Here is a 12,724-nt window from a genome sequence, read left to right on the forward strand (position 1 = left end):
TCCGTGCCTTCGAGGCACACGGACGGACCAATGACAGTAGACATATACATAGTATACGCAGTACAAATATCAAGGTAACAAACACAGTGTGAAGCAAAAGCAATAAAACATTTGAAATAAATAATTCTTTGAGAATAAAATAAATACATTACAGAAACTCTGGTATAGAAGAGTGGACAACGGGGAGGCGGGTGGGTCAGTGAGGAATCCACAGGCAGATATTGTATCTACCAGAAAAAGCGTTACCGAAGGTAAGTACCTTGTTCTTCTGATAGATACATCTGACGTGTGGATTCCTCACCTTGTGAATTGGGTCCCACAGCAGTCCCCACTCCCGGAGGAGGGCGTCCACTCTTCTAAACTAGGAAATCCTGGAGGACAGAGCGCGCAAAGTGGCCGTCCCTCCTCACTTCGGAATCCAAGCAGTAATGCTTTGCGAAAGTGTGGAGGGAAGACCAAGTTGCCACCCTACAAATATCCTCTACAGGAACACCTCTAGCCAATGCTGAGGTTGAAGACTTAGCTCTTGTAGAATGAGCCCTTATACCCTCTGGTGGTTCCTTACCGGACAAAGAGTAGCAGATCTTTATACAGAGGACGATCCATCTTGACAAAGTTCTTTTAAGGACCGCTCTTCCTCTTTTGCAGCCAGCAAACCCAATGAAGAGCTGGTTATCCAAACGATAGTCTTTAGATCTGTCCAAGTAAAAGGACACCGCCCTTTTGGGGTCCAGACGGTGTAACCTCTCCTCCTCCTTGGAAGGGTGTGGGAGAGGATAAAAGGTAGGGAGGGTAATGGATTGACCAAGGTGGAAAGGAGTAACCACCTTAGGCAGAAAAGCAGCCCTGGTCCTAAGAACCATTCGATCAGCATGAATGGTCAAGAAAGGGGGCTTAGAACTAAGAGCTTGAAGCTCACTTACCCTCCTTGCAGAGGTTATTGCAACGAGGAAGACTGTCTTAAGAGTCAAAAGCCTCAATGGACATTTGTTAAGAGGCTCAAAAGGAGCACCCATCAAAAAGGTCAAGACAAGATTTAAGTCCCACTGAGGCACAATAAAAGGAACAGGAGGGAACTTATTTGTGAGACCTTTAAAAACCTTAAAACTACAGGAGATTTGAATAGAGATGGCTGATCAGGCAAACAGAGAAAAGCCGACAGCGCAGAAAGATAGCCCTTAACTGTGGCAACAGCAAGCCCTTGCTGCGCCAGAGAAAGGGCAAACTGGAGAACATCAGACAAATGGGCTCTCAAAGGGTCAATAGATTTTCCCCCACACCAAGTGACAAATTTTGACCATCTATAGGAATAGATGGACTTAGTGGAGTCACGCCTGGCCGACAAGATGACATCCACCACGTCAGGCGGGAGAGAAAAGGAATTCAGGTTGCCCCGTTCAATCTCCAGGCCTGAAGGTGTAATGTCTGGAGGTGGGGGTGTAGAACCTGCCCCTCCATCTGAGAGAGGAGGTCTGCCCTGTGAGGGAGACGGAGCGGCGGGTGAGAGGAAAGGTGGAGAAGATCTGTATAACACACCCTTCTTGGCCAGTCCGGGGCGACCAATATGACTTGGGCCCGGTCTTGGCGAATCTTCCTCAGAACCCGAGGAATCAAGGGTATAGGAGGAAACGCGTAAAGGAGTTGATTTCCCCAACTCAACTGAAACGCGTCCCCCAAGGCTCCTTGCATCGGAAACTGGAGACTGCAGAATGACATGCAGTGAGCACTCTCGCGAGTGGCGAACAGGTCCACCCGAGGAGTCCCCCACATCCGAAAGATGTCGTGAACTACCTCTGGGTGACGCCTCCACTCGTGATCGGCAGAGAACTGCCGACTGAGACTGTCTGCACGAACGTTCAGAACTCTGGCCAGATGATTTGCCATCAGACAAATCCGATGGTCCTGAACCCAAGACCAGAGGCGCAGAGCCTCCTTGCAGAGACACTGCGACCCTACTCCCCCCTGCTTGTTGACGTACCACATCGCGGTCGTGTTGTCCGTCAGGACTTGAACTGACTGACCGCGAAGGAAAGGGAGGAAGGCCTTGAGTGCCAAACGTATCGCCCGCAATTCTAGAAGGTTGATGTGAAGCAACCTTTCCTCTGGAGACCAAAGACCTTTGACCTCCAGATCCCCCAGATGAGCACCCCACCCTAGGGTGGATGCATCCGATATCACCGTGGCCACCGATGGAGGCAGTTGGAAAGGCTTCCCTTGAGACAGATTGCCTTCCACGCTCCACCAAGATAGATCCGCCGCAGTTTCTCTGGAGATCTTCACTGACTCCCTGAGATCTCCGTTGTGTTGATACCACTGCCTGCGGAGGCACCACTGGAGTGCCCTCATGTGCCAGCGTGCATGGTTGACCAACAGAATGCATGAAGCCATCAGACCGAGCAGGCGAAGAACCTTCAGGACTGGAACGACCGCTCCATTGAAAAATAAAGGAATCATCTCCTGTATGTCGCGAATCCTTTGAGGAGGAGGGAATGCGCGACACACAGTAGTGTCCAGTACCGCACCTATGAACAGGTTGCGCTGTGAGACTTGGGTACATTTATCGAAAAACCCAACCTGTGTAACAACTGAGTTGTCCCTTGCAGATGATGGAGCACCTTCTCCGGCGACTCCGCTTTGATCAGCCAGTCGTCTAGATACGGAAACACATGAATCCCCGATCTCCTGAGATGAGCTGCCACCACTGCCATCACCTTGGTGAAGACTCGAGGCGCAGTAGTAAGACCAAACGGAAGGACCACAAACTGGTAGTGCTGTGACCCAATCGTGAAACGGAGATACTTTCTGTGCGACTTCAAGATGGGAATATGAAAATACGCATCCTGCAAGTCGATCGACACCATCCAGTCTTCTTCCAGCAGCGCTTGAAGAACCTGTGCAAGAGTGAGCATTTTGAACTTTTCCTGCCTCAGGTAAAGGTTCAAAACCCTGAGGTCCAGGATTGACCGAAGCCTGCCATCTTTCTTGGGGATCAGGAAATACCGGGAGTAGCACCCCTGACCCCTTTCCTGCTCTGGAACCACCTCTATCGCACCTTTTCGGAACAGTGCCAGGACTTCTTCCTGCAGAAGAAGCAGGTGGTCTTCCGAACAATAACCCTGGCAAGGAGGGTAATTGTGAGGGAATTCCTGGAAAGGAAGTGCATACCCATTCTCTACAAGATTGAGAACCCAAAGATCCGATGTTATTAATTCCCAATCTTGTAGAAAATGTGTAAGCCGACCCCCCACTGGGCCCACATGATCCGGAATGGCGGATCTAGGGCTGCGTTGCTGCGTTGGCCGGGGGTTGGGAAGGAGAGGAGGAGGAGGAGGAGGAAGCTTGACGACCTCTAGGGCGGGATCTTTGTCTGTCCCTGTACGACGTGTACAGTGTATTCTGCTGCTGTTGAGGCTGCTGCTGGGATGATCTGTAAGATCGAAAGGAAGATCGGCCAAACCCTCTGAAACGTCTTCCAGTAGTACCCCTGGACTGAAGACCCAAAGATTTAGCAGTGGCCCTACTGTCCTTAAAACGCTCCAAGGCAGTATCAGCCTTCTTGCCAAATAAGCCTGACCCATCGAAAGGCAAGTCCATCAAGACAGACTGGACGTCTGCAGAGAACTCTGATGATTTGAGCCAGGCAGCCCTCCTGGTGGCCACGGAGGAGCCCATGATCCTTGCCACCGAGTCCGCGGTGTCCAGACCACTCTGGATGACCTGCCTCGCAGCTGCTTGAGTGTCCGAAACCACTTCTTGAAAATCCTTCCTGTCATTCTCAGGAACCTTCGGAATCAACTGCTTGACAGATTCCATCAAAGCATGGATATACCTCCCCATCAGACACGTAGCATTGGTTGATTTTAATGCCATACTGGCTGATGAGAAAATCTTTTTGGCACTTTGGTCTTGCTTCCTGGATTCCTTATCTCCAGGAACCTGTGGAAACGCACCAGCAGATTTCTTTGAGCAAGCAGCCTGCACCACCAAACTCTCAGGCAGAGGATGCGTTGTTAAAAATGCAGGGTCCTCCGGTGCAGCTCTATATCTCCTCGCCACTGTCCTAGAAACTGCAGGAGCAGATAAGGGTTTTTTCCAGACCTCATAGATAGGCTCAGACAAGGCCTCGTTGAAGGGCAACATAGGTCCAATCACAGATGAGGGTGAATGAAGCACCTCAGTCAAAATATTAGGTTTGTATTCAGCAGTGGGTAGAGTAATGTTCAGTAAACTCGCTGCTTTTTTAATAACAGTGTGGTAAGGTACCACATCCTTTGATGGAACATTTGATACAGAAGCCAATTCCCATTCAGGCGATAGTTCAAGCCCACTGGCCTCACACAAATCTTCAAAGGGATCCTCAGAATCCTGCAACTCCCCTTCTTCAGTATCTGAATACCCATATTTCTCCTCTTCTAGAAGTCTCTGGGCCTTTCTCCGAGATCTTTCCTTCACAACCGAAGCCAAAGGATTCGGAATCGACTCCGACGGGGTCGGTGCTGGCGTCGAACCCGACGTCGGACGAGGTCTTTCAACACGAGGTCGGACAGAATCCTGCCTCGGAGTCGTAGGTAACGGCGTCGATGGGATCGGCGTCGATGGCACCGGCGTCGTGCGCTTCGGCGTCGACGACACCGGAGGTGTCGGAAAATGCCAATGCAGTGGTAGAGCCGGCATAAAAGGCATGAAGGGTGCAGGGGCATAAGCCTGTGGAACCCCTAAGTTAAAGGCCATGGGACCCGTGGGACCAACAGGTGCACCAGACGGGAACATTGCCCTGGAATAGACACCAAACATGGCGTTTAGGAACTGAGAAGGATCCTGACCTGGAGTCGGAAACTCAGGATATGGACCTCTGGGATGTTCCTGAGGAGGCGGAGTCGAAACGACGTCGACCTCTTCTTCGGGTGCAGGAACCGGAACCTCGACTTCACCAGCCCCCTGCTCCTCACCTTCATCCTCCTGACCAGAAGGATTGGATAGAATCGGAGAATGGACCTGTTCTTGAGGTTCGGGTGAACCCGAACGCGAAGCCTCCTCATGTTCCGACTCCGAAACCTCCACTTCTTTATTCATAAGCTTGACCTGGGACTTCGGTCTTGAGCCAGATTCCTTCCCAGAGTGATGACGTGACTCATGGCTCCTCTTCCTGTGTTTCTTCTTAGAAGACTTCGAAGCGTGAGCCGAAGACGACTCCGAGTGTGACCTCGAACGAGACCTCGACCTCGATCTCGACTTCGACCGACGAGATCGAGACTTTGAAGATTTTTTAGCCTTCTTGCTCTTGAGTTTTGCCACGAGGAGTTTTGTCTCTCTCTCTCTCAAGGCTTTTGGAGTCAATTTTCCTGCAGCAAGAACAGTCCTCGACATCATGGTCGGAGCTTAAACACCAGACACAACATTCGTGAGGATTGGTGATAGACATAGTCTTGCCACATTCACCGCAGGCCTTAAATCCAGTTTTCTTCGATGACATCCCGAAGAGAATGAAGATAGACACAATAATACTAAAATAGTAACAAAGTTACTGTAAGCTACTACACGATCCCTGAAAACCGTTAGCGTCGACGACGCGGAAAAAAGGGAACTGATGTCATCACGCCGGCGTGGGCCTATTGTAGGCGTCGGTGACGTCAGCGGAGTCGCGTGCGATGCCGTGCCTCTGTGACGTCCGGATCCACGTCGGCGCGAAGCTACAAAAGAATTTCCGAATGTTGCTGACGCAAGGGGGATATTCACAAGGTGAGGAATCCACACGGCAGATGTATCAATCAGAAAGGATTATCTGAAGAGACGTGTACATCATGAAAGATTCAACGTTACAGAACTGGGACTGCATGGTTGGAATTGGTTGTTGGACCCACCCAACAGTTTAAGAATTTCCATCAAGTACAAGCCCATTCTGTTGCTTTATATTTTGAAGCCTGAACAAAGATAGGTGAGAAAGTCTTACAGAATTCCCTCATGCATGTATGGTTCTGTAGGCTGTATCTCTATGCTCAGTGGGGAGACCAAAAATAGCAACCATGAAGATGGAGAAGCGGCTGCTGCTATCTTCTAGGGCTCCGAGATCAAGGGATGTTTAAAATGTGAATCCCACCACGCAGATCATGTACAAAACACAATTTTGTTATCGCTTACCCTACTGGCATGAAGTCGGCAGTCCGCAAGGAATAAGTTGGAAGCTCCTTTGGTCCCCCAGTGCAGTTTGGAAAGACCAGGTTGGATCTTCTTGTCAAGGAACCGGATCCTCTCCCGAAATAAGCCTCTTTCTTCTGGAGATAGCGCAGCAATGATTCTGAGAAGTAGAGATAAACAGAGTTAGCTAAATGCTTATTTGTGAGCAACTCTAATCAACCAGGGAGTTCAATGTTTCTCACAGTAAATGGATAGTCAATCGACATTATGGGTTTTAATGAGAGCGGTTCTATTATGCCTCCCTCTGAGACTCCAAGGAGGAAATATCAACAGAACAGTGGAATTTATCTGAATCTTTATAACGAGTAGACATCCCAATAGTACATACTTTAATGCACATTTCAAAATTATAGGCTCTCTTAAAATCATGGTAAGTGCAACCTTATTTTGAACTCTATTGTACCTCTCCAACACAGGCCAAGTGGCCCACTGTAGACCTCGATCCCAAACCAGTTTATGACCTACTGCTAGGCCAAGGCACCATCACCCTCTAAATGTAGTTGGGACTCCAGAACAGAAGTGACCTCCTTCACATCTAGACTACCAGCATTTCAGACCTTGTTCCAAAAAACACATCTGTGACTTTAGCACACAAACAGAGGTACATGTATGGAACATGTGTATGACCCAGATAAGCCCCAAAAGCTTCCAGGACACCCAACCAGGATGGGACTTCACCAAATTATGAAAAAACACCACCCAATTGCCAGCCTCACTCTGATCCCTATTTTTTTTAACTGGGTTGTAACTTCCACAACCAGGCTTCGAGCCAGCCTTCTCCTCCCACCAGAAAGAATGTAACCCATCCTCACATCTATCCTATTCAAAGTCATGCCCAAACCTTGTCCTGAACTAAAACATGTCTGTGGTCTCAAACCATGCCTCCAAAATTGTCAGTGAACACAAACCCATAGTGACCCCCATGAACTAAGCTATTATAGCCCAAATCTGATCTCATAATAAGAAACACTGCTTTCAAGGTTCTCTGGCTCATGGGAGGAGCAGGAGAGCAGGCGCATAAGATGGCTACACTGCCATGAGGCTCCTGCAGCCCGGGGGAACTGTCTGCCATAATCCTGCTCCAATTGTCCCCATCAAGCAGCAAACTACTATTGGCCACCGCGCTAGCGGTGTGGGGGATCACCACATACCCTTGCTGGCGGAAGGCTGACGAAACGGCGCATCGGGAAGACCTACTGGGACCTGGTGAGGGGCGGTAGGGGAAACATCTGGCCCCATTGCCTTGACAGGAGCCATCGAGCAAGACCACCATGCCGAGCTCCTTTTGGCCATAGCAGTGGGCAGACGTGCGCAGAGTTTGAGTTTAAAAATATTTCTAGAGCGCGCGTACACCGAGCGGTTTCATGGCGCTTTTTGTAGTACTACAAACCCAAATGAGCGAGAAGAGCTAGCAACCGGGAGGGATTTAAGAGGGAAATGCCTGGGAAAAAAGAAGGGTTTTTAAAGCTTTGCGGAAAAGGGAGTAGTGGGGGCAGGATCTCAAGGAAAGTGGGAGAGAGTTCCAGAAAACAGGAGCCACAGTTGAAAACTTGGATCCTCCCCATTTTTTCCGTTTAAAACGGGGAACAGTGAGAAGCTGTTGGGCGGACGAGCACAATTCTCTGGTCGGGGTGTAATCATGGATAGCAGAGCTAATGAAGGCAGGGGCGGACCCAGACCGGGCATTAAAAACGATGCAGCCAAGTTTGAAGAGGGCACGTTGTTGAACAGGGAGCCAGTGTAGAGATTTAAGAAGGGGCGTGACATGATGATACTCAGGTAGGTTGAACACAAGACGGGCTGCCTGGTTCTGGACCAACTGGAGACGCCACATGAGGTACGCTGGCATGCCACAATAGAGGGCATTGCCGTAGTCCAAGCGGGACGTCACCATAGCCAGAAGTATGAGTTTGAGGGCGGATGGGGTGAAAAACCGGGAGACCTTACGTATAGTCCGGAGGGAAAGAAAAGCTGAGGAAACAACCGCACTGACTTGGGAGTGAAGGGAAAGTTGGTCATTAAATTTAAAACCAAGAGTTTTAACCGAGGAAACCGAGATGGGTGAGGGACCTAAGGAAGGGGGCCAAAAGAGTGAGGACCAAGGACTGGAGCAACCACCCGTCAACACCAATTCCGTTTTATCGGGATTGAGTTTCAGGTGATTGTGATTCATCCAGTCCTGAATGAAGGTCATAACAGAGTGAAAGTTGGATATGGACACAGAAGAGGAAGAGAGTGAAAAGATAAGCTGGAGATCATCTGCATAATTATAGACAGAGACCTCCAGCCGTTGTAGGGCAAAAATAAGAGGGGCAATGTACAAATTAAATAACAGTAGTGACAGTGAAGAACCTTGGGGGACCCCGCACTGCACAGGCCGGGAGTCAGCTGAGTAATCGCCCAAGCGAACAGCTTGGGTACGGCCACTCAGGAAAGAGGACAACCAGACCAGGGCGGACCCCCCAATCCCCGCCGCCTCGACACGTGAAAGTAAGATGGCATGGTCCACCGTGTCGAAAGCGGCGGAAAGATCGAGAAGGACCAGGGCCTGGGGCTGATTAGTGTCCATGCCCTCTCGAAGAGTGTCCAAGACGGATGTGGCAACCGATTCTGTCGAGTGCGCAGGGCGGAAGCCGGTCTGCCTGGGGGCCAAGACACTGTTTCCTTCCACAAAGGTACTCAATGTTCTAACGACATGGCGTTCCAGTACCTTAGCTAGGAAAGGCAGAAGCGAGATAGGGCGGTAGTTGGCTGAAACAGAGGGGTCAGCACCAGGCTTTTTTAAAAGAGGTACAATTACCGCCGCTTTAAGAGAAGAAGTGACAAAACCCTGTGAGAGTGAGCTGTTCAAGAACATAAGAGGTGGTGAAGGACAGGAACAGTAAATCTGTTTCAGGATATAAGCGGGGCAAGGGTCCAGTGGGGAGCCAGACTTAACCAAAGGGAGAAGGGACTGAAAAGAGTCCGCCGTGAGAAGAGGAATGGAATCTAGACATGCTACAGCCAAGGGAGGAGAAGGGTTAGTGAAGGAACGGGACGGGAGTGGAATGTTTGCTCTGATCTTGCTGATTTTATCAAGAAAGAAAGAGTTAAGAGAGTCACAGAGGGACTGGGAGGGAGAGGGTTTGAGTGACGCCCTATCAAAATAGGCTAGATCTTGGACAATGTCGAAGATTTCTTTTGATCGATTCTCAGCAAACTGGATTTTAGCAGAAAAATAAGCCTTCTTAGTTTCCAGAATAGATTTCTTGTAAAGGGCCAGGAGGTTAGTGTAATGATTTCTAGAGATAAGACAATAGTCCCGTCGCCAGAGGCGCTCCGCTCGTCGGAGATTGAGCTTTTGGGTCTTCAACTCCTCTGAAAACCATCGGTTAGCATCTTTGGGACGCTTAGACGCGATGCGCTTTAGAGGGGCGACTGCATCGCAGCCAGCCCGCAGCCAGCCCTCGATAGATTCCGCTTGTTCAAGAGATGACAGTCCTGAGAAATCCGGGCTAGATGTGGAGAGTATGGTTGACAGAGCGGCCACATAAACTCGATTCCATGAACGTGCCCAGATGTTTTTGGCAAGGGGGGGTTTAGGGACTGAACGAAGGGATAAAGAAAAACAAATGAGAAAGTGGTCAGACCAAAGGCAGGGAGAGATAGAAAGTGAAGTGACCAGGCAGTCTCGATGCCAAATTTGGTCGAGAGTATGACCCAAGTTATGAGTAGGGGTGTGAACAGCAGAAACAAAATTAAGGGAGAGGAGTGACTCGGAAAACTCCTTAGATGCTGTACATTCCGCAGGGTCAGAGGGCCAGAAATTAAAGTCACCAAGGACCATAATTGAAGAATGGTTGACCGCCAAGGTAGCCACCAGATCTAAAAAATTAGGAAGAAATGATTGCGGGGAGGATGGGGGACGATAGATAAGAACACAGGTGAGAGGGGGAGTGAGGGATAGTGAACGGGCCACCAGACAGTCTGATGATCCCAGGGGGGAAACAGTTAAAGGTTGAAAGACAATTTCTTTGCGGGCAATCAGTGCGACTCCTCCGCCTGGCTTGCCGGAGGAACGATCGGCTCGGAGGGCGTAGTAGGATGGAGGGAGGATTGCCAGAAGGGAGGGAAGGGAGCTGTCGGAGAAGCAAGTCTCCGTGAGAAATAGAAGATCGGGTTTATGCGACTCCAGTAGCGTAAAGAGGTCCAACTGGTGCTTGACTGCTGACCTGGTGTTGAGGTACATCGCGGAGACAGCCGTGGGGGGAGGTCTAGTGGGTGGACAGGTAGTGGGGCACCTAGTCGAAGGCGAGTGTGAGGAACAGGGGTGAGCAAAGGCGTTGGGTTTGAGAAGGCCCAGCTTAGTGATTCGGGCTGCTATGGTGCCCTCAAGGGGCCACAGGCCTTGGAGGTCGGTTAACTGGGCAGGGGTGTATTGAATAAGAGGGGCAGAGTGACTAGCCCCGGTCGGCCGCGGACGGGCGCAGACGGGCTTTCCTTTGGCACGCCTTCGGCGCGCCATCGTCACGCCCGCTACGCTCGTCCGCTGCGCTTCCGAGGAAAACACATATTTTATAGGGAAGGAGCGGTGGGCGTGGCCTCTGAGGGGGCGTGGCCTGCGGTCAGAACGAGGCGCTGGGAGAGCGTCCCTCGCTTGGAGAAATCTGCGCTAAGTCTGCAGGTCTAAGCGTGAAGTAGTAGGGTAGGTATGTTTTAAAACACAATAATCACACAAATGATAAGGTCACAATTTTTAAAATAAACAGCCTCCCGGCTTTCCGCCAGGAGGGTAGTGCTTGCAAATGGCGACGCTCGTACTCAGCGTCCCACTTGTAGTGGAGGGCGGTGGGCGTGGCCTGAGGGGGCGTGGCCTGCGGTCAGAACGAGGCGCTGGGAGAGCGTCCCTCGCTTGGAGAAATCTGCGCTAAGTCTGCAGGTCTAAGCGTGAAGTAGTAGGGTAGGTACGTTTTAAAACACAATAATCACACAAATGATAAGGTCACAATTTTTAAAATAAACAGCCTCCCGGCTTTCCGCCTCAGGAGGGTAGTGCTTGCAGAGACCCACGCTTGGTGGCGGCGGCTGTGGCCTGGTTGCAGCCTACTGCTCCTGATGGTCCTGTTGTCATGCCTTAGGGTGTACTGAGGATCGGGGCCTGTTGATCGACTGCGGCCGCAATCGGCTGCAGTGCGCTGGTAATTGCCCGCACACACCAGAAAGCAGTAAGAAACCTAGCTGCCTGCGGCTGCATGATGAAAGATTGGCACATTGAATCAAAGGAGCGCATGGGGATGAGAGGACGATTGGCACATTTACTGTAGCGCTGTATTCTGAAACTATCAAAAGACCGTGGTGGTGAATGCGTGCATTGGATTCGGGACGCAGCGACCCCACTATTAATACTGACAGGCAGCTCCTCCATATGGGTGTGGGGGCGTCGCCCCACTGCTTTCTTGCAGTGGGAGAAGCAGAAACATAAAATGGTAAAACTACCATTTTATGTTTCTGCTTCTCGCACTGCGAGAAAACAGAACTGGCTGGTTGGCGACGGGAAGGTGGGAAGTCCTGCTCGAGGGCAGGGGGGGTGGTTTGCCCACTGTTGTGGGTATTGACTGTTTGGTCAGCCCCAGGACCGACCATACCAGTCATGTGCACTCTCCCTTGCAGCCTGTAGTAGTGTGGGGCCCTAGGCCCACATGGTGGAAGAACTGCGACACATGGACACCAGTGGTACGTGGGTTAGTGAGCCTCGAGCACGTGCGCTCGGCTCCTTTTATTAACTGTGTCACGTGATGTCGTGACTTCAGTGGTGGGTGGGTGTTCAGTGTAGGCTTACATTGTTAACCCTTAACAGTGTCAGCTAGGACACTACATTCCTCCCAAACTTTAATAAAAATTAAGGAAAGGCAAAAAGTCCAAGCCTGTGGGAGGAAGTAAATAAATATACAGTAATTACAAATTTACAGTGTGTCTCTTCAGCTGCTTGCTTGATGACGGTGATGGAAATTGCTGCTGAGACTTTATTTCTTCTTGGCTCGACGTCCTGGTTCTCGGTGGGCGTGTTCTTATTTGCTTGCGTCGTGGACGTGTGGTGGTCAGTCCACGGAGATCTTGCTTTTGAGGATGACGTCAAACAGGATGACCAGAAGTTAGACTTGGATGGGGTTGGCTTCAGCTGGTCCGTCGGTTTCTTCACTGTAGGCAGCTTGGCTTTACTTTTCAAAGGGTGGAGTGTTCGAAGGACATTCTTCTCACTAGGACGCCCCTCTCGCGGGTGTTCTCCTCACACGAGATATCACCGGAGGCCCTTTTGCCAGGTTTCCACTGGGCCGGGTATTATTCCACAGCGTTGCTCCAACTCCACAGTCTGCGTGTGAATGGAGGAGTCGATGGGGTACTACCTCACAAAGTCCGTAGCTCCACCTGAAGGGTAGTTGTTGACTCTTGCCTTTGCGCACAAGTTCCTCATCTTCCCGGGACATGCAGGTTAGACGGCGATGGACTCATCTCTCATGTTGGGACCCTCTGCCACCGGTGTCCCTGAGGC

General features: G+C 50.6%; 1 protein-coding gene across 2 annotated transcripts in view; it reads right to left on the reverse strand.

The window, feature by feature from the left end:
- Window positions 1-12,724, reverse strand: part of DNAH2 (dynein axonemal heavy chain 2) — a 3,497,426-nt gene that overhangs the window by 2,859,459 nt on the left and 625,243 nt on the right. For both annotated transcript variants that reach the window (XM_078670326.1, XM_078670327.1), the window contains one exon: window positions 6,139-6,295. In XM_078670326.1, coding sequence (XP_078526452.1) covers window positions 6,139-6,295 — 157 coding nt within the window. The remainder of the gene's footprint in view (window positions 1-6,138; window positions 6,296-12,724) is intronic.

Source organism: Lissotriton helveticus, chromosome 12 (genome assembly GCF_964261635.1).
Source record: "Lissotriton helveticus chromosome 12, aLisHel1.1, whole genome shotgun sequence".
Taxonomy (NCBI): Eukaryota; Metazoa; Chordata; class Amphibia; order Caudata; family Salamandridae; genus Lissotriton; species Lissotriton helveticus.